The following is a 27111-nucleotide window of genomic DNA, read 5'->3' on the forward strand; positions in this document are numbered from 1 at the left end:
CAAGATGGTTCCCTTTTAAAAGTTACTATATGCATATAAAACTTTTAACAGCTTGGGAAGACTTAAGCATTAAGTGTGAACTTACCAATATACTGTTGCTTTTGGGATAATCAAAGAGCATTCAAGTTCAAACACAACCAAGAGGTATTTTTGACAAGTAGTTGTCAGTGCCTCTTTTCTGTAATGCTACAGAGTGAAGTATCTCATAGGATCACTGACCTCCCCATTTGGTTAGCTGAATGGTGTCTGTGTTTCGGCTCTCAATTCCTTTTTCTTTTTCTTAAGTCTCCATGGTAACCAACTGTCTTAGTTTGTCTGAGTTTGAAATATTTCCTTGGATGTGTGATTTTCAGCTGTAAAACTAGGAAAGTCTCAGGCAAACCAGTATGAAGTGGTCACTCTACTAATTAATACTTAAGGTTTTATGTACATATATATAAAATTATTTTATGTTGCTTTTTCTTTTTTGGTTTGACATATGAATTTGTTTATTACCATTTTTGTGAATGGCTAATAGATTAACATGGTTCAAAATTCACAAAGTTTTAAAGGCTCTGTAGTGAAGTCTCCTGATCTGTAACGAACAGGACTGCCCATGTTTACCACACCCTTGCCAACACTGTTATCAAATGTTTGCATCATTGCCGATCTGAAAAATGCTATCTCAAAAATGTGTGTTTACTGGCCGGGCATGGTGGCTTATGCCTGTAACCCTAGCACTTTGGGAGGCTGAGGCAGGCGGATCACTTGATGTCAGGAGTTCGAGACCAGCCTGGCCCATATGCCAAAACCTTGTCTCTACTAAAAATACAAAAATTAGCTGTGCGTAGTGGCAGGTCTACTTGGGAGGCTGAAGCAGGAGAATCACCTGAACCTGGGAGGCTGCAGTGAGCTGAGATTGCACCAACTGCACTGCAGCCAGGGTGACAAAGTGAGAATCTGCCTCAAAGAACAAAAAATGGATTTATGACTAAGGTTGAAAATCTTCATTATTAAAGAGATTTCTACATTTCCTTTATATGTAGCCTATTTTTCTATTTATGTGGCCTTATTTAGAATAATTTTTATATATTACGGAAATTAGCCATGTTTTTTAATATGGGCTTACATGTATTTTTCCAAAGATGTCACTTATGACTTTCTGTGTGACAGTAGTTTCTGCCATACAGGCATTTTTGATTGTTTATGTCATTCAATTATTTCTTCGAAAATCCTTTTGTTTTGTGTTTTGTTTTGTTTTCTTGCTAAGTAGAGTTTGAAAAGATCTTCCCCATTCCAAGATTATGAAATATTTTTGTTTCTTCTGTTAATCCTGTTATGTATTTTTCCCATTTTATTTTGGCTATTGTTTATTTTCCCATATTGTGAAAATTAGCTTGTATGGTGTCTTGTTGGCTCCACTCCACCTCATACAAATTTTGCATATTTCTTGTTTAGGTTATTCTTGAATTACCTTTTTAGTTGCAATTCTAAATGCAACTAAACAGACTAAAAGACTGTCTTTTATTGTCTTCCATTTGATAGCTGATATATATGAATACCTGTGTTTTAATAACTCTTCATCCTGCTGAATTTTTACTGTTTGTGATAGTGCTTAGCTGATTTTCTTGTGTTTTCAAATTCTTATTTGCCAACAGTGATTTTTCTCTCTTCTAACGAATAGGTTTTGATGGCACTTTATTTGACTACTTTAATGGTTATGAAGATTTAAAAAATAAGAAAGTTAGATTTGTTGGACATGCTAAACAGAGAATACAAGAAGATTATCTTAGAATTTTAAGATACTTCAGGTAAGAATTTTTAAAAATAAAAAGTGATAGTTTTAATATAATCACTAGAGCGTAACACTAGTCAATGAAACCTACAGCAGGTCAGTGTACAAAATGGTGACATCCCAGATGTCTGTCTCCAGTGGAGACCTGGCATCCTATGCCTTATGAGTGAAAATTACTTAGCTACTTCATATTGTATTTTCATTCCCAGAATGCACATATACTTTTTGTGATCTTTCCTGTAATTCTGGTTTAAGTCATTTTTTTAAATGCCCATTTTTCTTTTTGATTGATATTTCCTTCATTGATCCATTAGTTACACAGATGTTTGAATGCTTACCACAGGTCAATCCCTGTGTTAGGTGTATTAAACATGGTAATGAATGAGTGGAAGTGTTCGCCTTCATACAGCTTATGGTTTTAGGTGGTCGTGGAAATCAGGTGATAGTTCACAACAAAATGATTTTGCTGAAAAGAAATACCTGTTATATGATTAAAACTATCAAAGTATAAAGACATACTCAAAACTCGGATGGGCCGGGTACGGTGACTCACGCCTGTAATCCCAGCACTTTGGGAGGCTGAGGCAGGTTGATCATGAGATCAGGAGATTGAGACCATCCTGGCTAACACGGTGAAAACCAGTCTCTACTAAAAATACAAAAAAATAGCCAGGCATGGTGGCAGGCACCTGTAGTCCCAGCTACTCGGGAGGCTGAGGCAGGAGAATGGCATGAACCCGGGAGGTGGAGCTTGCAGTGAGCTGAGATCGCGCCACTGCACTCCAGCCTGGGCGACAGCAAGACTCCATCTCAAAAAAAAAAAGAAAAACTTGGATAAAGTTGGTAAATATGAAATGCACGACTAGTTTTGTGAGTAGCAGTGATTTTTAAATGTCACACACTAACCTTTTTTAAAAACTATCCGAATTGGCTAGTTGATGTCAAGTAATACTCATTTTTCACTGGTTGGGACTGCTCTCAGAATATTCTATAACAGATCATATTTTGTCAATAAATGTAGTTTTTTTTTAACTTGAGTATCTGTAGTCTCTCTTACAAATAATAGGACATAGATGAAGACTTAGCTGTATTTGGATCACTAATCCAAATTTAGCATTAATTTACTTATTTAGCATTAACTTTGGACCACTGATGAATAGAGGGTGTTCATTAGAATTTTAAGGATATGAGTGGTAAAACACATGTACGTTAGGGCTTCCAGTGCCAAGATTCCGTGAAATATACTCCAGGGTGTGCAACTAGATTAGTCATATTTGAAGGTTTTCATTGAAAGTATTAATGTGTACAGACAGGCAAGTTTTGAGGAATTAAGACTACTCTGTTAAGGTACTGCAGTCTTGTTTTGGTTTGCTCCCTTTACAAGAATGCTATTTTTTTTCATCTACTGCAAGTGCCAGTTCAGAAATTGCATTTCATGACCATTCTGAACGTCTTAAGTCAATGTTTTGGAAGTGAGGTTGAGACCTTGAGGTTCTAGTTCTTGCTAACCTCAGAAAGGCTACTTATACTTTATTAGATGTAGGGTTTTCTTATCTGGGAAAAGAAAGAGGAGGTGGAGAAATGACCAGTTGCTTTCTACTAAAATACCAGTAGATGTATGGGATAGTATCAATAAAAATGAAAAACAGATTTTTCTTGTGACATGCCAATATAGAGGTAATACCCTGTGAAGATTTTGTCTTGTAGGTTTTATGGGAGAATTGTAGACAAACCTGGTGACCACGATGCTGAGACTTTGGAAGCAATTGCAGAAAATGCAAAAGGCTTGGCTGGAATATCAGGAGAGAGGATTTGGGTGGAACTGAAAAAAATTCTTGTTGGTAACCATGTAAATCATTTGATTCACCTTATCTATGATCTTGATGTGGCTCCTTATATAGGTGAGAGCAAGTTATAAAGTATTTGAATTTCTGGCACCGAAATATCTGGTTTCAAATTTCATAAGGAAAAAATGTTTGACTCATTTGGTTGAATTCTTGATGAAGAAATCGAGTTCTTTAAAATAAGACAAAGTTTTGGTTATGGGGTGGGTACATTTTGTCGTGAGTAGGGAACAGCTCAAAGACAGCCTGTGATGCTTGTAGAGTAGTCTCGAGTCAGATCTAGGTTTGAAGGAAGCTCAGCCCCTTATCTAGTCTTTGCAACTTGGGTTAGTTTCTAACCCAAAAAAGGGGTTTAAAAGTAATATACCGTCTGTCTAAAAGAAAAGCTAAATGATTCAGTGAGTTAATACATGTAAAGCTCTTTTAGAAGAGTAACTTGTACACAGAAATTGTTCAGTAAATGTAATTCATTTTCACAAAGAACAGTGGGATTATATGGTTTATCACACTTCTGGAAGCTTGGGTATATTATTTCAAATTTCAGTAACATTATTGAATGGGGGGTGGATGTTGTATCAGTGGAAAGTCAGGAATTTGTGATTAGAAAGAATATGCCTTGTGAGTCTGACACTACCATCACCACTACCTCTGGACCTCTTGATGTAGCTTGTTAATGGAAACAACATTTTAGAGGTTTTGAAGGTGATAGGGGAGAGAATAACAATAATATATTAGTGGTTTGCCTGTAAGTTGGAACATCAGACTGAACCTATATGATGTATCCTAGTGACAAAGCATTTCTGTATACTAAAACAGTGGCAAGGTTTAGGATATGAGTGGTTTTCTTCCCCCACTAAAAACAGGTGAAAAATGCTTTTATCCCTACAGGTTTACCTGCTAATGCAAGTCTAGAAGAATTTGACAAAGTCAGTAAAAATGTTGAAGGTTTTTCACCAAAGCCAATGACTCTTTTGGCCTCATTATTCAAAGTACAAGATGATGTCACAAAATTGGATTTGAGGTTGAAGATCGCAAAAGAAGAGAAAAACCTTGGCTTATTTATAGTTAAAAATAGGAAAGATTTAATTAAAGCAACAGATAGTTCAGACCCATTGAAACCCTATCAAGACTTCATTATAGATGTAAGTATATACTCGGCTTGGTCAGAAATATGAAGTATTGTCACTAATTTATAATTTATCAAAACTAAGATCTACAATTCTGTGAACTTTACTTATTTTAAAGGAAAAAATTTGAGTATTTAAATTTTAGGATAAGATCGTAAGTGTATGTTTTCATGTGTGATGAAACTAAATTTTGATTTTGACATGTAGTCTAGGGAACCTGATGCAACTACTCGTGTATGTGAACTACTGAAGTACCAAGGAGAGCACTGTCTCCTAAAGGAAATGCAGCAGTGGTCCATTCCTCCATTTCCTGTAAGTGGCCATGACATCAGAAAAGTGGGCATTTCTTCAGGAAAAGAAATTGGGGCTCTATTACAACAGTTGCGAGAACAGTGGAAAAAAAGTGGTTACCAAATGGAAAAAGATGAACTTCTGAGTTACATAAAAAGACCTAAAACTGATGGCTACTAAAAAGCAGAGCATTTCTGGTAAGATTAATTTTCTCCCCTCTCTCTTAATGAGGTTTTAGAAACTACATCATAATAAAAGACAGTTTAGGGGACCTCTGTAGAACAACAAGGGTCTTATTTTGTGAAATATATTTCAAGAACTAAACTGAGATCCGATTTATATCACTGAAATGTACAGTTCTTTTGGAATAGTTTCCATAGTTGGCTATCATCTTAACCTGTTCAGGCTTTTTAAAAAAATTGTTTTTGCATAGGGTAGTACTAAGATCTTAAAAAGTAGTAACTGTCTTGAAGAAAAAATGTTTATTGTTTGCAATTGAAATAACTGGGTTACCTTGAACAATGACTGTCTATGATGTGTCAGTTCTTATCTGAATTCCAAAAGAAACTTGGGCTTAAAAAGGAAATAACTGACAAGTCTGCATAAAATATGAATACTAAATGTGTCCCCAGTTGCTGGCATTCATACGTACAGGATTTGTTCTAGCAAGTTATGCTTTAGTATGTGGTTGATATTTTCCTGTCACAATGATTTCTTTACGCTGCAGGGCCTGGGACAGTCATGGGATTAACTTGAGGGTTACTCTTGAGCCTATTATTTTAATAAAACATTGGTATTGGAAGATAAATGTGTTTATGTGGTATCTGACAATGTATATCAGGTGTCATATACAGTGGTAATATGGCTCTCTTTAAAGTAAATGTTATTTTATTAATTAAAAGGATATGGTTTACATTCTTACATATTTGTTCTCTAAAGATTTGAGTCCTAAATGCTTTCATTAGGTAAATAAAATGTATAACACAAACTGTTTATTTCAGCTGCTATACTGACATATCATTATTTCCTTTCTGTGTAGCCAGTCATAACATCTTTGTGCTCTATGAGCAAATAGTAATTTTGGACCTTGATAAAACAATTTTGTAGAGTATAATATTTCTAAGAGGAAGTGTCACAGGGGCTATGATGCAAGAAAGCCTCAGAAATGACTGCACACAGGTCAGTAATTAAATGCATTATAAAATAATACTTTGAAATATTTAAGTAGTGCCAAAATACAGATTTAGACCCAAAATCATATAATACATACCATTTCTGTATAGAAAGTATGCAGAGTTAGCTATCAGAGGTTTGGTTTTGTCATGTGTAAAGCCATTTTCAGTAGTATTATATGTGTGTTTTTACAGATCAGAAAATTTTATTTGCTAGTAAGCAGTATGGGACATACTGAAATTATAACTAACTTTTCAGGGGGAAAGGTAACTCATTGCAAATGCTGCTGAAAAGAACTTCCTGGGATCCACTTAGAGTCAGTTTTAGTGCAGTGTAAGAACTATTATGAACAACCAATGAAGTCATATAAACCCACAATTATTAAAAGTAGTAGGCCAGGCGCGGTGGCTCAATGCCTGTAATGCCAGCACTTTGGGAGGCCAAGGCGGGCGGATCACGAGGTCAGGAGATCGAGACCATCCTGGCTCTCACGGTGAAACCCCGTCTCTACTAAAAACAAAAAATTAGCCAGGCGTGGTGGTGGGCACCTGTAGTCCCAGCTACTCGGGAGGCTGAGGCAGGAGAATCACTTGAACCCAGGAGGCAGAGGTTGCAGTGAGCTGAGATCGTGCCACTGCACTCCAGCCTGGGCAACAGAGCAAGACTCTGTCTCAAAAGAAAAAGTAGTAAAGTAGAGCTTAGAAAAAATAAGGCAGGGGCATATCCTGAATAGAAGCATTCTTGAATTTTCATTTACTCTATTTACATAAATATGCAATGTGATACTCAACTGATTTCACTCCACTCAAGGCATGTCTTTTGGCCTCATAATATTACTCTAGTTTGAGTAAACATTTAACCTGATTAGTTTTAAAGTAGCAAAAGAGTATCAATAAAACCAAAGTTATTACACAAATGTGAAAGGACCCACTAAACCATTGAATATAAGCAAAGAGGTAGGTGGCAAAGCAGTCTTTTTAGAACTTTAAAATTATGAGTGATATATTATTTGAACAAAGAACATGTTTAGTTTCACATTTAAGGTTTACTTACAGATTTTCTTCAATCTTTACATTGAACAAAATACAGTATCACGTGTAGCCTGTGTGAGGGGACATGTTTTGGCAAATTTTCCCTGTAATAGTAGTTTTGGTTCAAATTAATTTTTGAAAAATAGCTTTTGTATGGAACAGTATAAATGGGCTTACAGTTCAAATACTGAGCAAATACACAATACTATTTTTTACTAACAGGCACATAAAGGAAATGACAACTATTCGTGGGCTCAAAAAACTGCATATTTTAACTAATTTTCAAAATTTACAAATCAGTATCTCAGAGAAGCTAAAGAAAATGGAAAGGAACAAAGCCCTTTTAGAATTATACATTGCCTTGCTTCTTTCAAAAAGGAACATGTACTTGTCACCCTAGCTTTTGTCACTTAGAGCACTGGTACAGATATGCTGTCCCATACATCAGGATCAAATAATTCGTTTCACATTGTAGGAATTTTTTTTTACGCAGGAAATAATCTCATTTCCAAACATGTCTTCATGTCCCATCAATGATATGCTGCCAGACATATCAGATTCCACAGGATAATGGTACCAAGCTACCCAAGTAGATGTTTCTAGTATTCTAGACTGCTGTTCATGCTCTCCAAAAGTATACTTAGAAACTGCAACCCTCCAAGTAATGTTGTGTTTACTTAGATATGTATCAGACGCAATAATTTCCAAAGCAGATCTGATTTTAGAATATAACCAATTTGTTAGATAACTTTATCTCTACCACATCTGTTTACAAGCAAAGTATTACTTTGTCTGGACTTATTTCATCTTCGGTGTCTGGGATCGTGGGCAACAGAGCAGATCGCGTTAAGCCCCAAAATTTTTGAGGTGACATGTCTTTTTTGGTGGCCGTAAACTTCCATCCGATATGGCTTGCACAGATCTTACACTGGGCAACAGTCCAGGCATACCTAAGAAAATAAGGAAAGATATCAGCTAAGGAAACACTTCTGTACTCCAAGCCTATCCTATCTATCATATCAACCTATCATGAAGACAGACCTTAGAATATCTCCTTAATCCTTAGGATTTGATCCATACAGTTCCCTGAAACCTAAAAACATTTTCTAATTTGGATACATCCTATGGTAATACATCAGTCTGTTATATATAATTTTATGCTCTTAAGCCATGTTCACATTCTTCTGCATAGAAATAAAGAGTAATCTTATAAATTTCTTTATACAAATTGCTGGTTGCCAAGACCACATTCTAACTTGTGTTGTATTGCAGCCAAGTTAGAAAACAGCAACCACCTGCAGAAATAGGCACTTCTGTCTGAGTTAAACTGGATGGGCCAGGAAGGACACGTCTCAAAAAATACTTGAAAACTACTATTCCAAAATAAGAATGATTGTCAGATAATGCAACCAGAAATACAAACCATGGCATTTTGTTTTTAAGATAAACCACATAATTGCAACTGTTATTTCTTTTTCCCCTAGGTATAGTATGCCACATTTACTATTTATAGTAACAAATGTATTCTAGTTTTAGTCCTCACATAGGGTGCCAAATAAGATAGATAGGGCAATCCAAGTGACATGGTCCTAACTCTAGAGTAGCATGTAATCCCTTCTTAGCATCCCTCTTTGAAAACTGAAGATAGATAGTTGAAGATAGTACGGCTGAGGGAAGGGAGCAGGTTCCCAGGATCATACTTTTGAGAATCATTAAGCTGAAGCCAACAACAACAACAACGAAAGGCAAACCAGAAGAAAAGCAGGATTCAATGGGTTCTGCACCTTCTTAGTCTATCATTGCTTTGTAAACATTCTCCGGTTTTACATTACTACAGAATATGGTCCAGATATGAAGTTTTACTGGGTCATAAAACAGCTGATTTTCAGAATTATGTGACAGAAAAAAACAATTTTGGATTTAACTGGATACAGTAATTTGAGGACAACTGCAGTTGTCAACCTTTTCTTAACTTTTCATTCAATGATGCTATATAAAAGATACAAAAAGTGCAACATGTTTCTAGCTATTTGTGGAATGAAGGACATTTAAATAAAATTACTTTTTTTTTTGAGACAGATTCTCACTCTGTCGCCAGGCTGGAGTGCAGTGGCTCAGTCTTGGCTCACTACAACACTCTGCCTCCCAGGTTCCAGCGATTCTTGTGCCTCAGCTTCCCGAGTAGCTGGGAGTACAGACCCCTGCCCCCACACCCAGCTAATTTTTGTATAAAATTACTCATTTGTCTACTTTTTATTATAAAGATTGTAGCAACTCTGCTTAGGACTGGATTTTTCTGCCCAATTAGGGTAAAAAAAGAAAAAAAAAAAGCAACCACCACCATAACATTACCCAGGAAACCAGCTGTGTTCCGTAGAAGGCCGGCCTATCAGATTCAAGTTGCAAGCTTTATACACAGTAAGTGTCTCATGCACATATCCATGAGGATTCACATAAGCTGCCATCGGCCCACATAAGGATAAACTAAAACAAAGAATCAACATGGAGGACAAGTCAAAATGAGAAGTCTAATTCTATTAAATGCTTAGAATTTTCCTGAAGTTCACCAAGAAATGAGGTATGAGCTATATAGTTTTTAATCTTTCAGTTTTACATAATACCAGGATCTTAGTATTAAAATGGGGTGGGGGTGTAGCTGGCAGACAGGCCTGTTTTGTCTAAATGTCTAAGTGTTTTCTGTGATGACCCAAAGGAAATAGTACTTGTTTTTAAAATCCTCCTCAAGACAGACATTGTAAAGAATATAAAATTCAAGTGCTTCTAAAGGAGTCTGAGAGTATAAGTGCAATAACAAGGTCCTGTGCGGTCATTTTGGGGCAGTTGATTATTTTGCAGAAAGCAGTTTCCTTACCTTCTTGATTTATAACTCTGAAAATCATTTTATGACAAATTCATCAAACACTGTTATATCAGAGCATCAGTGTTCAGAAGCATGTCCTACTTTGGCCCTATATGGCAAAACTGATGACTGAAATGTAATTTCTGAGGCATCTATGTTAGGGCCTAATTGAAGACAATATATTATGTAGATTTCTAAGACAGTCTAATATATAGAATTAGGGGGAAAAGAATTGCTCAGTTGTTTTACTTTACCATGCTCATTACCTGTGAATAATCCCTGACATGTATTGTTGATCTGAGTACTCAATCTGGAAGATGGTCTTACCAAAAGTGAACTAATTCCCTATATTTCATTTGCTGAGTGTTTGTAACTTTTAGGTATTGGAGGAAAGTATATGGAAAACAGAAACACAGTCTTGATTGTAATTCTGATAAGGCAAGTATATTAAAAATGTAATAAAGACCTTACCTGAATATTTCATTTTTGGTTGTTATTTCTGTTTCTTGACATTGTTTACAGCAAAGGGAAGTACACTAAAAAATTTGAGAGAAGAATTGGGAAAAACTGGCATTCATTTTATCATGTAATCACATAGATCAAGAAACTCATAAAGATATTGCCCTCTCTGAATACCACATTTTCCTTCCAAGCATTCAAAAACACTTAAAGATGGAGCAAGAAAATCACTGAAACTGAGATCTGCCACATATTTACATAAAACTAAATGACCTTCTCTAGGGTAAAAGAATAGTGATATATAACCTTGGATATTTCCATGTAGAAATCAAGTATTTTTCACTAAGTTGATAAATGTATTCATATTTGACAAACACAAAACAATTTGAGTTTATCTGTAAGATCCCAATTGAAATCTGAATTGCATGACTACATTACTGGACTTATATATAGCTCCATTGGACCCAACAGAGCATCCTAGTTCTCCAGCCTGAATAAAACATGGTCATCAAAAACATATTCACTTTACTCACTTTATTCATAATGTCTAATTCACAGCGAAGTCGTTGGATAGCACTGCCAATTTTAAGGAGCTGAATTCTCAATACATCATCAATAGGAAGACAAGCAGCTACTCTGTAAGAAAAATCTTCAAGACATGGTTTTTTCAAGTTTTAAACTTAAGAGTCAGACAAGCATCAGACAACTTACAAATCAGATAATGTCCTTTTGAAATAAATCCTTCTCTATAAGGTTACACATTTCATACATGTATAAACAATATGAAAATATACCAGCTGTCAAACACATACTTTTCAGAAGCTCTAAATTTAACTTCTTTTCCTATACTTTTTTTGGTAAAATCCTTTTACGTTAAACGTGAACTCAAATCCATGTTAGAAGTTATTTGCCAAGAGACTAGAAAAATAACTAAACTATACCTTATAAACAGATGAAGAGAGTTTATGTAATTAAGGCAAGTCCTGGAACTAGAGTCACTTGTTTTAAAGGCACCTTAAAGAACACAGAAAGGGGCCGGGCGCGGTGGCTCAAGCCTGTAATCCCAGCACTTTGGGAGGCCGAGATGGGCGGATCACGAGGTCAGGAGATCGAGACCATGCTGGCTAACACGGTGAAACCCCATCTCTACTAAAAAAAATACAAAAAATTTAACCGGGCGAGGTGGCGGGCGCCAGCTACCACCAAGTAGTCCCAGCTACTCGGGAGGCTGAGGCAGGAGAATGGCGTGAACCCAGGAGGCGGAGCTTGCAGTGAGCTGAGATCCGGCCACTGCACTCCAGCCTGGGCGACAGAGCGAAACTCCGTCTCAAAAAAAAAAAAAAAAAGAACACAGAAAGGAATCCTCACACTCAGGAGGTGTTTTTGGATGACAGCCACTTCCTGCAATTTGTCTGAAATTGTCTGAAATTGGAGTGTTCACAGAATATAAGGATTTTATTGCAATTAATTTTGAAATACTCATTTTTTTTTCAACTGCTCAAAGGAAGTTATGCTTTTCAGAATTAAAATGTTTTAATCAGTCTAAAAAAAAAAAACCAAAACTAAAATATATGATTTCATCCATTAGAAAGCTATTTTTTTTACAGCAAGACATCCCAGGCCCCAGGCAGTAAACTAACTTCATACCTATTGGATTTGAAGGAAGAGAATCATCTTTTAGATTTTCATCCCATTCACGTAGCTGTTTCTTGATTCTGTCCATTAAGGTTTCCTTGTTTAAAATAAAGGTATAATCTTGTTTAAAATAAAGGTATAAAGGTATAATAATCAAGTTCATGGACTTATTAAAATCTACTATTAAGCTTTTCAACTCTTAAAACTAACACATTGGCAGCAATTTAAGTAATCACTCAGTCCCATCTCAGTCCCAGTTTAAATGCCTCCATTTTCTTATGCAGCAATGATCAAGCTCCAGCTCCTTTGCCCAGCATTAAGTCTGCCTTCCAGCCTTTTCTCACTCACTGTCTTGTCCCAGCGGTATATGCTCCCAACTCCCTTGTGGATTGCTCTGTTCTGTGCCCCTGCTTGGAACTGGCCTCTCTTCTGCCTTCTATTAGGCCATTTCTGACTCAGTCCATAGGGATTATGGCACCTATAAATTGCACTAGCACCTGCTATCTACATACCTTACTTGGCACCTATTTACTACATAATTTTCACAAGCATATGCAAAACATATGCAAAAACACTCATATATTGTGTCTTTGTAATTGTTTAAAAGCTGCTAAAAAGCAGAGATCAACTGCAGTTTCCTTTAGTATTGTGCATGCTGCTGAGTTTTCCTAGGACTCCAGATTAGTGGGCAGTGATTCATTAAGGGAAATGGCTAGCATTTATTGAATGCCCGCTATGCACACCAACTACAATAGCTACCACTGTATCCATTTTACAGGTCCTTGGAGAAGTAATTTGCTCCAGGCCCAGAGTAAATGACAGACATCAGACTCTGAAGTCAGTCTCTGATCTGAAATCCAGATTCTTTAAACCATTTCAACACTGTCCCTTACTTAGTTTTGCAAAATGTGGCAATGCCTAGTGTTAAATTTTAAGGAGCAAAACCCCTCATGGATGCATTACTTAATAGACTAATGATCAAGAGATGTAAGTTAATATATTTGTTTAGAGAAAAACCAAAACTGTTATAGATGGATGCTTTCATGTTCTAAATGTAACTATCACCCAACCCAACAAAATTTCACGTGCTTAGTAAAACTCTAAAAAAGTCTTATGATAATTTTTTCTTTGTCTTTGCTCTGTTGTCCAGGCTGGAGTACAGTGACACAATCTCAGCTTACTGCAGCCTTGACCTCCCAGGCTCAATCAATCCTTCCACCTCTGCCTCCCAAGCTGGGACTATAGCCGCATGCCACCACACCGGGCTAATTTTTGTATTTGTAGAGATGGGGTTTCACCATGATGCCCAGGCTGGTCTTGAATGCCTGGCTTCAAACAATCCATCTGCCTTGGCCTTCCAAAGTGCTGGGATTACAGGTGTTAGCCACCACTCTTAGGATATTTTGTTCTTAAGTTATAAGGCACTAGAAACTGGAAAAACTAAACCTTTGTTTTTTAATGACCCTTAGTTATGACATGGCCTACCATATGTAAAGTAAATTTAAGGTAAGTTACTTACAGCATCATATAAGGAATATAGCCAGCGAGGCCATGAAGTTAGATTTGCACAATGAAACTTTCTCTGAAAACAAAACAAAAAAAGGCACTTAAAAAACCCCACAGAATAAAGATTCTAATACTGGAAGAGCAACATCTAAATGATTTTGGCCTAGGAAACCATCTAATTTTAAAAAGATAAAAAATTTTGTAGATAATCCCATAATGTGACTATGAAGTGTGAAATCATGCTTCTATATCCTTCAAATATATAGTAGTAACTAGGATCTTAATTCCTATTTAAAAAGGTCAAACATTAAAATTTCAATGCTGAAGACAACTTTGGGAAGATAAATGTGAAGAGTAAACACCATACTTCTATTATGACCATGTTAGTTGCCTTTATACTAGTAATTACTTGTCCAGTATCTGAAGTGAAAACCTCAAAATATAATCCAAACTGTTTTTGTGTAAAAACTTTAAATGAGAACCAGCTGAATCACTATAAGGGCAAACATAAGAAGTAACAGAATCCCAAGAAGGATAAAATATTTATACACTTGAGACTTCATGATGAAGTTCCTCATTTCATAAAACTCAAAGAAAGGGGAAACCGATTATATATGACCTCCAATTGTAACTGAAATTCAAACAGAACCATGCCTAAGTCCATATACAAATGTGAATTGTACTTAATTTCTGTAGAGTTTCAGTATTTGAGGGGGAGACTCAATATTGTTAAGATGTCAGTCCTCAAATTACATATTCATTGCAATACCAGTGAGAATGGAATTTATAAGTTTAAAGTTCGTTTGGAAAAATAACCGCAAAAATAACCACACAATTTTTGAAAGAGAAGCAATGGTCTATAGGACACAAAAATATTACTGAAGGGGTGCACTGCAGCAGTGCTAATAGCAACAAATTGGAAACAACCTAAACATCAATCAAAAATAGAGTGAAATACGTTAGAATATGTTTATACCAAGGAATGCTCTGCAAGTGATCAAAGAACAAGGTATAGCAGAATATAAAGAATTATCACTTTTCTCAAAACAAAACCTACATATGTACAAATCTTTGTAATTTCACTGTAAATAAAATGTTAATTGACATGTGACATGACACATGAAAGTGAGAGAAAAGGAATAAGGTAGATCAAAAGGCACTTTTAACAGACCAGAACAAGAAAAACAAGGTAACATTTAACAAAACAAGTGAAGACCCTACTCCTGCACCTGCAAGATCAAATGACTAGGTATGTTTTCATATGCTGAATACTTACCCTACATATGTTTCATACCTAATCATTTGATCTTGCAAGTGCAGGGGTAAGATCTGCAGGAAACGTGGGAACACAGCACACATAAAAGGGACTTGGGACTGAGCTAATAGCTGGAATTGTGCTACACAACTGTATGATGTGCTACACCACTCACACCCTATACTTACCTACTACCCCAATCCTATTCTAGCTATGTTAGTTTGGTGCAAAAGTAACTGCGGTTTTAATAGAAGACTAGAATCTGAGAGACAATGTTATTCTATTCCATGCTGTTCAAATATGGGAACTTTCATTATCAAAGGGAATGTCTTATTACCAGGGATGTTCAGTCAGAGCTATCTCTCAAGTGGACATACCTGTTTTCAAATATTTTAGGAGTTGCAACATGGAAGAGGACAGACTTGTTCTAAAACACGACCTGCAGCTCAAAACAAAGGATTCCTTAATGAGAAACATTTCTGGCTTAATATAATCCTTATATTTGAGACTATGCAAAGATCAGCCGTCCCCAACCTTTTTGGCACCAGGGACCAGTCTCGTGGAAAACAATTTTTCCAAAGATGGGGTGGAAGATGGTTTTGGAATGATTCAAGTGCATTACATTCATCATTAGATTCTCATAAGAAGCATGCAATCTAGATCCGTCACATGCGCGGTTCACAATAGGGTTTGTGCTCCTGTAAGACTCTGTGCTGCCACTGATAAGAGGTGGAGCTTGGCTTCACTTGCTTGTTCACCACTCACCACCCGCTGTGTGGCCCCGTTCCTAACAGGCCACAGACCAGTGCTGGTCTGTGGGCCAGGATTTGGGGACCCCTGCCAAAGGTGATTTGAGATGGCCTCCTACTGTGTGCTCTGGTAGTGGTTAAAGCCTGAGGAGTCAGACTATGAGACCCTTCGGGTAATCTCCAATAAGTTGTCCTTCACTTTTAAGACTAAATATCTAATGGTAAGATTATTGTCACAGTCCAGTTACAGAATTTAAAAAAATACTACCAAGAGCACATCAAGTAGCTCTGAATCTTCAGGAACAGCAATGGCAACCATTAGTATTGTGCCAAGAACTTCACATTTCTAAGACTAGTCTAAGGTTAGTAGTTTATTATCTCCATTCTAAAGTAAGGGAACAGGCACACAAGGATGCTATAACTTGCCCAAGGTTACAGACTCAGTAAATAGGAAGGAGCTAGGATTTGTATACAGGGAGTCTGAGACTCTAATCATCATTCATTCAACAAATACTGTGAGTGCCTGATAGGGTTTGGCCATGTCCCCACCCAAATCTCATCTTGAATGGTAGTTCCCATGATCCCCATGTGTCGTGGGAGGGATCCGGTGGGAGGTAATTGAATCACGGGGACAGGCACCTCCATGTTTCCCTCATGATACATGTGAGTTCTCACGAGATCTGATGGTTTTATTAAGAGGGTTTTTCCCCTTTTGCTTGGCACTTCTTCCTGCCATCATGTGAAGAAGAACATGTTTGCTTCCCCTTCTGTCATGATGGTAAGTTTTCTAAGGCTTCCCTAGCTATGCTGAACTGTGAGTCAAATAAAACTCTTTTCTTTATAAATTACTGAGTCTTGGGTATGTCTTAGCAGTGTGAGACCAGACTAATACAATGCCTAACACGTGTCAGGCTATTTTTTATACATTTAGGCTATGCCAGTGAATGAAAGAAAAACCAACAAAATTCACTGCCCTGTGGAGCTTGTATTTTAGAGGGAAGAAGCTTACTAACTTATATATTCTTAGAATTACAAAATGACAAAGACCCAACTGAAAGTTTGTTTGGCTGACTGACACACTCCTCATTCAGTTATTAAAATATACTTCACATATCAGAATGGTTACTTTTATAATACAAAAAAAAATGTAAAGTGTACTACAAAAGTGTAATTTCATTTGGCACCCGTGTCAAGAAAAAGAATCTGAAATAATTATAAATTTCAAGTATAAAGAGAATAAAATGTGGCACACTAGCATATTAAGAGCAATGCACTGGATCAGGCATTCACTCTGCCACCATGCCCATATGGGCAAGCTACAGTTTCAGGTAGCTTCTTTTCAGGGTCAGAAGACCTCCAAAATTCTTTATCTGGAGCATCCTGACAGATTCAAATATGCATAATCCATCCTTAATATTTGTGATGTAAGTTAGACACACGGAAGAGACATATACCAGAAAACATTAGCTAGCTTTTACAGAGCAACTGCCAAAATTTAAGACATTTCAACATCCTCAAATTTAAGAGTCCCATTTAGCTTTCTGGCATAATAGGAAAGGCTCCTGTCTTATATCTGGGTAAAATGGATGATAAGTTCTAGCAATTTATAGTTATTCTTTAAATATATCAATACCATGATTGATGTCATAAAATGGTTGTACTTCAAGAAAATTTTAATACTAGCCAAAAAGTTTAGGCACTTAAAAGTGACCAATGACTGATTCTCCAGCAAAGTAGTATTCACTCTGGGAACAGGATTTACTACTGAAAGCAGGCATAAAAGCCCTTAAAATGAATGTTACCTGGAGGTAATCTATCACATTTTTAAGCCTCATAACTATGGCTTCAGCTTTGCCTCCCAACAATGTAGAATGTTCACAAAATGTGAAACTCCATTTAAGTGAGTCTTTGAAGTGCAATGAAAATGGAAAGAGTAATGTGAAAAGCTAAACATAAATAGTAAATCACTACCACTGACTTCCTTTATATAGTGACTAAAAGTGGTCACTTACTGTGTTAAATCCTATTATAATCAGCAATGTAAATGACAGAAATAATTTATACAAATAATTAAAAAGTTACCAGTTTTTGTTTCCTTTCATGAACCAAATTCCTACATGGTAATAAGAACTGGAATGGAATGATAAGCTCTTTTTCCTGCTCCTGAGGCTTATACGCTAATGATAGATATACAAGTGCACATACAATATACAATATGTATGCCTGGGAAATGACCAGACTTTCTGAGGAAGCACCTGACTATACATAGCCTAAGATTTCAAGACTTTTCTTCTTTATATAAAAATAGTCAATAAATGTTACTGTTCTTACTATTTCTATCCTGGAACAAGGTCAAACAGATTCTCAAGTTCACAAGGACATGTTCATCAATGGTAGTCACTGACAAGCTTGACAAAAGAGCAGTGAGGGGCTTACCAGCCCTATTTTTATTTACACAGATTATAAAGTGCCAACATTTACAACAATATGATGATGGCACACAAGTAGACCAAAAGAGGAGAAAAGTAAAATAAACATGAATTTGGTCTGTGACAACGATGGGATCTCAAATCAATGGGGGAAAATATAGACTATTCAAAAAGTGGTAGTAGGACAACAGGGAGCCATCTGGAAAAAAGTAAAGTGGAATTTATACCAGGATCAACTACACAAGGATCAGAGCTTTCCACGGAAAAGCAATGAAACCACAGTAAGTATACAAGAAAACATGAGACATTCCTTTGCATGGGAACATCATTTTTGGCTATGATTTAGAATATAGAAGCATTAAAAAGTAAACTATATAAGAACAACAAAAATAGTTCTGTATGACAGAGCACACCAAAAACAAAGTTAAAAGATGAAAGACAAACTAGGAAAAATGTTTGGAACTCATTAATTACAGAGACTATAAAGCTTACAAAGAGCTCCAAGAAATCAACAAGCCAGTAGAAAAATGGGCAAATACTTTATAGAAAGGAAACACAAACTGCTCTTACAACAAAATGCTTACCCTTGCTCTCAGAAATTAAAATTGAACCTTCAATGTAATATATTTCACTTATCAGATCAGCAAACATCAGGTTTGATACTACATTGCCTGTGAGGCCATGATGAAACAATAAAAACAAGTACAAACACCTTAAGTATTTTGAAAATAACTCATTATTATTATTATTATTATTACTAGTATTATTATTATTATTTGAGATGGAGTCTTACCCTGTCACCCAGGCTGGAGTCCAGTGGCACGATATTGGCTCACCACAACCTCCACCTCCCAGGTTCAAGTGATTCTCCTGCTTCAGCCTCCTGAGTAGCTGGGATTACAGGCGTCCACCACTATGCCCGGCTAATTTTTGTATATTTAGTAGACATGGGGTTTCACCATTTTGGCCAGGCTGGTCTTGACCTCCTGACCTTATGAACTACCTGCCTCGGCCTCCCAAAGTGCTGGGATTACAGGCGTAAGCCACCGTGCCCGGCCTCAAAATTATTTTTAAAACTGACAGGGTAAATGCATTTACCCTGTAAGCCAATAACCTCACTCTTCAAAAGTTATCATAAATAAGCCAATAACCTCACTCTTCAAAAGTTATCATAAATATTTACCTATATAAAAGATCATTTGTACATGTTATTTAGTACAGATCTATCATCAGTATGGGACTGGTTATACAGTGTATCCATACAAAATAATTCTGTGCAGCTTTAAGAATGAGCAATGCTCTATAAACTAATACAAAAGAATCTCCTGTAAGATACACTGTTAATAAAAAGGTATGTATCCTTCTATAAAAGAAAGAAATAAGAACATTTGTATCTAGATAAAGAAAATTAGGAGGAGATTTAAACACTAATCTGAGAGATTATGTGTGAGGCCCCTGCCCTTCCAAATTCGTGCTCAGTTCCTCCCTGCTCTATGCCATAAACAGGAACAACCATGGCTAAGTTCAGCAGAGGCCAGAAAGATGAGCACCAATTACTTTCTTAATATCTATTTGTTTCTCATTTGACTTAACATTTCATACTCAGCTCTTTTCTGATTAACACAGTAAGCCTTTATGTATGAATAAGCAGGTGGTCTGGGCAAGCAGGGAATATACTTAGAAACATTTAAGTCATACTCCAAACAGGTTTAAACAAAATTTCCTCTTTTTTTAGGGAGATTTTTACTGTAGGGGGATTCTCAAATCGCCCTACAGTAAACCAGTGAATAGAGAAAGGCACTGTGATGGGAAAAGCAGCAAACAGTTTCAGAGCTCGAATTCCAGAACAAGAAAGGTCTCTAGATGGAATGGGTTTTGAAAGTGTTTCCTAATTACACTGGCCTAACTCCTTAATCATGAGAGACACGTGCTGAATATTCTCTAATGCTTCCTTGTCAGAATGGTAGATAACACAGGAACACTTCCAGAAGTTTAAATAATTTTATTTCATGTCATTTGGGATGTTTAGGTTTCCATGGCAAATGCTGTGTGCCGTTTCAAGGTTAACTGAATACATCTCAGGAAGACTACAATCCTGGATCCTTTAAGTTCCTTTTCTGCAGGAAAAGTGTGTGCCAACCTTATTAGCTTGAGTGAGCTTACAGTTATGTAAGCATCTCCCAACTCTGACCATTTTAATTACTAAGACATGGAGACAGAACACACATATGCTGTGCTTCAGATTATGGTGGGATGGACAAGTCAGATACAAGCAAGCTCTATGAAGAAAGGAATGAATTGAACCTTGTATCTGTCTAAAGACAAGCACTGTTACATAATCCAGCCCCATGGTAAGCTAGCGTCCCACTAAAGGTGCAGCATGCCAAACCACTCAGATGGTCCCACTGCATATGGAGTTCCTACCAAAGATATCTGCCATCCCCTTTCCCTGTTAGATTCCTTTTTGATGCACACAGAATGGCTCTAAGTGGTTTCTCTAAAGCAGAACAGAGTTTGTAGGTCACTTGGAGTCCAAAATAGATCAGCTAGCAGTTGCTCTTGGCCTAGTGATCTAGATTCCAAATTTCAGAACCTAAGAAATTCTATCAAGGTTTAAACAAGGGAACCCTTTAGATAACCTGACATATATGGGATGGAGATATCTGTATCACCTAAAACTTTTTAGGCCTTCTCATTCCTTAGCATCTTCTCTTTAGCCCTTGGCAACTCTGAATATGAAAATAACCAAGGGCTAATTAAGACAAGAGGAAAAGCTCAGAGGATCTGAACCCAGGCAAATACATGCTTCTTTGGTCTTCGCAGCTCTATGTTTTCTTGTCTTGTTAAGCCAGTGGCAACCCAGTTGTATGGGACAAATTTGGAATGTAATGTAAGCAAGGTGCTTTAACCATAGAACAGGAAGAATTTAAGCAGTAACTCACATAAAAAACAAATTTAAATAGCAGTCTTACTTGCTTAGCCCAAGTTCAGGTTTAAGATTGCAGGATCCTACGGGCAGGTCACAGAACTAGCTGCACAGAACACTTAAGTCAGGAAGTAACTACCACTGCTCTCAACCTATACTTAGAACTTTGCAAAGAAGAGTTAATTTAGGATTTTTAATGGTTAAGAATTTTTAACCCATCTTGGTGTGGAAGAACTATTCTATATACCCAAATACTTAATACAAGCATACTGCGATTCACAGATACTGCCTTTTTTTCTTCTTTTTTTTTTTAAAACAAATTGAAGATTTCTGGCAACCCTGTTTCAAGCAAGTCTATCAAGTCATTTTTCCAATAGCATGTGCTAATTACCTGTCTGTGCCATATTTTGGTAATTCTCACAATATTTCACACTTTTTCATTGTTATATGTTATGATGATTTGTGATTAGTGAACTTTGATGTTATTATTGTAACTGTTTTGGGGCACCATGAACTGCACCCATTTAAGACAGTAAACTTAACAAATGTGTTTTGATTGCTCCACTCACCAGCCCCTCCATCTCTCTCCCTCTCCTCAGGCTTCCCTACTTTGAGACACAACAATATTGAAACTAGGCTAATTAGTAACTCTACAATGGCTTCTAAGTGTTCAGGTGAAAAGAAGAGTAGTCACACATCTCTCACTTTAAATCAAAAGCTAAAAATGATACAGCTTAGTGAGAAAGGCATGTCAAAGCTGAAAGAGGCCAAACGCTAGGTCTCCTGGGGCAAACAGCCAAGCTGTGAATACAAAGTGCTACTCTGGTGAAAGCCGAAAAGCCTTTTTACTGATATGGAGAAAGTTTTAATGGTCTGGATAGAAGATCAAACCAGCCACAAATTTCCGTTGAGCCAAAGCCTAATCCAGAGAAAGTCCCTAAATCTCCTTTCAGGGGCTAATAGCTGGTGACTTCAAGTTAAAGCCAATGCTCACTGGCCATTCCAAAAATCTTAGGGCCCTTAAGAATGATGCTAAATCTACTCTGCCTGTGCTCTGTAAATGAAACAAAGTCTGGATGACAGAACATCTGTTTAGAGCATGGTTTACTGAATATTTTAAGCCTGCTGTTGCGACCTACTGCTCAGAAAAAAGACTCTTCAAAATATTACTGCTCATTGACAATGTACATGGTCACCCAGAAGTTATGATGGAGATATACAAGGAGATTAATGCTGTTTTCATGCCTGGTAACAAAATTTCTATTCTGTGACCCATGGATCAAGGAGTTATTTAGACTTCCAAATCTTATTATCTAAGAAATACTTTTTTTGTAAGGCTATAGCTGCCACAGATGGTGATTCCTCTGATGGATCTGGAAAAAGTAAATTGAAAACCTTCTGAAAAAGATTCACCATTCTAGGTGCCATTAAGAATAATCAGGATTCATGGGAGGTGGTGAAAACATCAACATTAACAGGAATTCAGAAGAAGTTTACTCCAACCCTCATGGATGACAATTTTGAGGGTTTCAAGCCTTCACTGAAGGAAGGAACTGTGGATGTGACAGAAATAAAAAGAGAACTAAAGTTAGAAGTGGAACCCAAACATGGGTCTGAATTGCTGTAATCTCATGATCAAACACGGATTAGGAGTTGCTTCTCATGGATGAGCAAAGAAAGTGGTTTCTTGGGAAGAAATCTGCTGAAGATACTGTGAATGTTGAAATGACATGAAGAATTCAGAATATTACATAAACTTAGTTGATAAAGCAGCAGCAAGTTTTGACAGGACTGACTCCAATTTTGAAAGTTCTATTGTGGCTTAAATGCTATCAAACAGCGCTGCATAGGGATCTTTTGTGAACGGAATAGTCAATCTGTGGGGCAAACTTCATTGCTGTCTTAAGAAACTGCTGTAGTCACCCCAACCTTCAGCAACCACTACCCTGATTAGTCAGCAGCCATCAATAGCAAAACAAGACTATCCACCAGCAAAAAAGATTATGATTCACTGAAGGCTCAGATGATTGAATTTTTTAGCAATAAAGCATTTTTAAATTTAAGGTATGTACATTGTTTTTTAGATAGAATCTTATTATACATGTGATAGACTACAGTATTGTGTGAATAAAACTTTTATATGCACTGGAAAACCAAAAAAACTCATGAGACTCACTTTATTGTGATACTTGCTTTATTGCAGCGGTTTGAAACTGAACCTGCAATATCTCCGTGGTATGCCTGTACCCCCTGAAAAAAAATATCTAATATGAAATACACAACTATGTGAATATTGAGATGACACATAGGGAACATCTTGATGCAGTTACCTTGCCACATATTTCAGTAGCAAACCAGTGCCAAACATACTTTTAGGCACTAAATGACTTAATATATTCCAAATCTACTCCTTGGGGGGCCACATACTGACAGTGATCACTGACATACTTATTTCTACAGTAACATTTAAAATGACTATGGAAGCAAAATTTCCCACAGTTCAAAGAAACAAGGGCAAATGCGTATTTAAAGTGTCTGTATCTGGTATAGGGAAGAAAGTATTGCACGGTGATATGATCTGGTTGTGTCCCCACCCAAATCCTATCTTGAATTGTAACTCCCACAATTCTCACATGTCATGGGAGGAACCCAGTGGGAGGTGACTGAATTATGGGGGTGGGTCTTTCCTGTGCTATTCTTGTGATAGTGAATGAGTCTCACGAGATCTGATGGTTTTAAAAATGGGAGTTTTCCTGCACAAGCTCTTTTTCCCTGCCACCATCTATGTAAGACATGACTCGCTCTTCCTCGACTTTCACCTTCTGCCATGATTGTGAGGCCTCCCCAGCCATGTGGAACTTTTAAGTCTAATAAACCTCTTTTTTTGTAAATTGCTTAGTCTTGGTTATCTCTTTATTGGCAGCATGAAAATGGACTAATACACACAGCTATACAAAAGCTGCCTGTTAAGGCAGTATCAATATTATTAAACATTAAAAAATACTAGTTTCAAGGTTGTTTGGGAGTCTTAAAGCAGTCTAATTATATCTTCATTAGAATCTTCCTTAGAAACACTAGTCAAAACACACTGTACCATGAAACAGATCAGTTAACTGAAATAAAGATAAGACCAGGAAGTCCTATAGATACCTGGTTATAACCCTGATGCTCATCAAGTGCCCATTCTGCACAAGTTTTCGTGGAAAACTGGAGGAATTCTACAGTAAGAGCAATAAAAGTTTGGTACAGTAACTAGTGTATAAGTCCACTTCATTAATTATCCATAATAATTTACGTTAAATTGGAAATCTGTATTTACATTAAAATATTAAATCCTCATGACTTAACAAAGGGATGATTAATACAGAACTTTTAAGGTTACAATGGAAACAGTCTTTCCATATTAAAGAGAAAAACCTCAAAAAACCCAATTATTCTAAATTTAGAAACTAGTAATCTTTTTCTTTAGGTAGCAATTATAAATATTAACTATACTTAAAAGTGCACATCTCACAAATGAATAGAAACAGGTTCCCTCAATTTTTTTTTCCACATGACAATTATGATTTAGTGAAAGGATATAACATAGGAATTAGTGCCTAAACAAGCAACATTTTTAAAGAGCACCTAGTCTCAAGTCAATTTTTGTGATGTCAACTGCGTTTCATTAAAACACATAGCAAAAGAAACCTTTTCTCTCTGATCTGGAAGAAACAGACTCTACTTTTCTACTACTACTCTACCCCAAATAAATCCTCCCTTCCTTAAGATAATGGATGTTTATGATTCAAGAGCCAAACATCTAATTTGATCATAGTTTAATAAGCAATTCCCACAGAATTAAAAATCATAAGTGATTAATATAACCAATAAGCATAATAACAAGGATATCTTACAGCTGTGTGACATTTTATTGTGTTTGTAAACTGCTTTTACATAAAATAGCTGCCTGTGAAATTTTTAGAGGGTCCAGCTATGATCAAATGTAGCTGGAATACTGCCACACAAGGTGTCTGGGGAATGAATCATGAGAGTTGTGTTTCTTTCTTAAAACAGGAAAAAAACAATCTATCTTCACTTTTTGAAGATGCATAAAAAATTAGTTTCTCACCTTCTGGTATTTCTGCCACCATTTATATGAACACTGGTCTTCCCTTGAGACAGGTTTTGAAGGAAATATCTGGCACTTATTGAGGGATTCTAACTGAACTGCAGACATGGTTGAAGGCAACACACATTCGGGAAGAATTTGCACTTTAGCTTGCTGGATTCTAAAATAAAGAGAACCAAGCATGGTATTCATTTCTAAAATCGACTAAAACTATAAGTTTCTAAACAGTGATAATTTTAAATACTATGATTTTCCAAGTTTTATCTTTTAAACATTCATCAAATACTGATGTTTAGATATAGAAATTTTCAGAAAATAATTTTATTTCATAAATCATACCAAAGTTAAAACCAAAGATAGCCTAAGGTATGGATTTTCAATGTCACTGTGGAATGGAAAGGGAGATCTACACATTTCAGATAAATACAGAGTCTATAAATGAAACAAAGTTTTAAAAAACCAACATACAACTAACTACTGCTTGATACTTCTAATTTCTTAAACATTCTTTAGACACCCAAACTCTTCTATCCCCCCACTTCTTATGCTGCTTAACTCTTACATCTATTCTTTCCCATAAGTCATCTGAGTAGAGAAAGGAAGAGAAAAATCAAGAATGCATTTACATGGATGAATTAAAATAATACTAGGGAATTACATGCAATCTTTCTGTATGCATTCCTTTTCACATTAAAAGTTTATCTGTACAGAGGATCAAACTATACATTAGATTCTTAAAAGTTATTTAAAATGTCATAATAAAGTCTTTTCCAAAATGCTACTTGAGAATATCATAATTGCAAATATCTGATGAACTAGTGCAAACAGGAAGGTTGTATGCATGAGCTATCTTCCTGTGAGGCGCTGTATCTCTTAGAGTGTAGCTTTTGAAATGTAGAATATGTAACTATATTCAAATGCTAGTATAAAACACTGTCAGACTGACAAAGTCAAATATATTAAAAGTCTCTGCTTTATTAGTTATACTTAAGACTTCTAAAGTAGTCTTTCATAATAACCCCTGTTTGACCACAAAATATTATGGATGAAATTCTGACATTTTACTTATTTATTAAAAGGAAAAATAGCTGAGTGTGTTAGAAAGTACCTAGGTTTAATTTAATGATAATAGTAGACTCACTCTACCAACTTTATTTCCTTCCTGCAAACTCATTAGAAATACTCAAAAAATTTGTCTACATGATTTGGGAAAATGTTAAAACATTTTACTATAGTCAAACTATGGTCAAGTGTTCTTATGTTACTAGAGCTCATTAGAAACAAAATCTCAATTTCCTTCACCTGATTCATGAACACAAATAACCTGTTAATTATATTATGAAGACAAAAGTATATACCATCCTATGGAAATTTTTAGAAATCTGATTCTTCTTTAAGGTTATAGGAAACTGAATTAAGAATTTTGCTTTACCAAACTATTGTGTAAGATTTGATTATGATAAAAACAGTAACATTATTGATCCCGTGGCTTACAGATCATGTTTACAGTCTGCAGTACAAGCTGTTTGAATTGCCTTGAAGGATGAAAGAATGCTCTCCTTTACCTGGTTAAACACGGCCAGGATCCACTGCATACGCAGTGGCTGGTTCTCCCAGCAGCTGAGTTTTGTTTTTAACATAAGCCAGTTTTTTTTCTTTCCAACCTGTTTATCAGAGTTGTTTTGTGATTACAGCAACATAATTTATATAAATGTTATAAAAACCAGTGAAATATGAGTACAACAATAAAATTGCTTCAAGGAACATTAAGTAGAGACATAAAAAAACTGCTTTCAACTTAGGTATATGCAACTTTAATAGGAAAAAAACCGCACAAATCTGGAAAATTTCTGCACTCAAATTGCCTTGTGACTATCTTTAGAATCCCTCTTTAAAGAAAAACTAGCAGTATAAACTGCGGATAATATACAATGAAAGTGC

General features: G+C 36.2%; 2 protein-coding genes across 5 annotated transcripts in view; one reads left to right on the plus strand and one right to left on the minus strand.

The window, feature by feature from the left end:
- The window catches only part of TRNT1 (tRNA nucleotidyl transferase 1), a 30830-nt gene extending 20257 nt beyond the window's left edge, over window positions 1-10573 (plus strand). Inside the window, exons 5-10 of one of the 3 annotated variants that reach the window (XR_013414566.1) lie at window positions 1664-1790; window positions 3482-3675; window positions 4507-4760; window positions 4953-5233; window positions 6076-6215; window positions 9549-10573. Coding sequence is in view for 2 of the 3 variants with exons in the window: in XM_001100764.5 (XP_001100764.1) it covers window positions 1664-1790; window positions 3482-3675; window positions 4507-4760; window positions 4953-5216 (839 nt within the window). In the remaining variant the exon portion in view is untranslated. Of the gene's footprint in view, window positions 1-1663; window positions 1791-3481; window positions 3676-4506; window positions 4761-4952; window positions 6217-9548 lie in introns of those variants that run through there. The other 2 variants (XM_001100764.5, XM_028844383.2) reach the window with 2 other exon arrangements.
- The window catches only part of CRBN (cereblon), a 29903-nt gene continuing 10026 nt past the window's right edge, over window positions 7235-27111 (minus strand). The window contains exons 5-11 of one of the 2 annotated variants that reach the window (XM_028843227.2): window positions 25171-25330; window positions 13714-13776; window positions 12207-12291; window positions 11093-11208; window positions 10572-10636; window positions 9593-9724; window positions 7235-8190 (exon numbers count right to left, since the gene is read on the minus strand). In XM_028843227.2, coding sequence (XP_028699060.1) covers window positions 8010-8190; window positions 9593-9724; window positions 10572-10636; window positions 11093-11208; window positions 12207-12291; window positions 13714-13776; window positions 25171-25330 — 802 coding nt within the window. In that variant the 3' untranslated portion in view covers window positions 7235-8009. 2 annotated transcript variants of the gene reach the window in all.

This window comes from Macaca mulatta, chromosome 2 (genome assembly GCF_049350105.2).
Source record: "Macaca mulatta isolate MMU2019108-1 chromosome 2, T2T-MMU8v2.0, whole genome shotgun sequence".
Lineage (NCBI taxonomy): Eukaryota > Metazoa > Chordata > Mammalia > Primates > Cercopithecidae > Macaca > Macaca mulatta.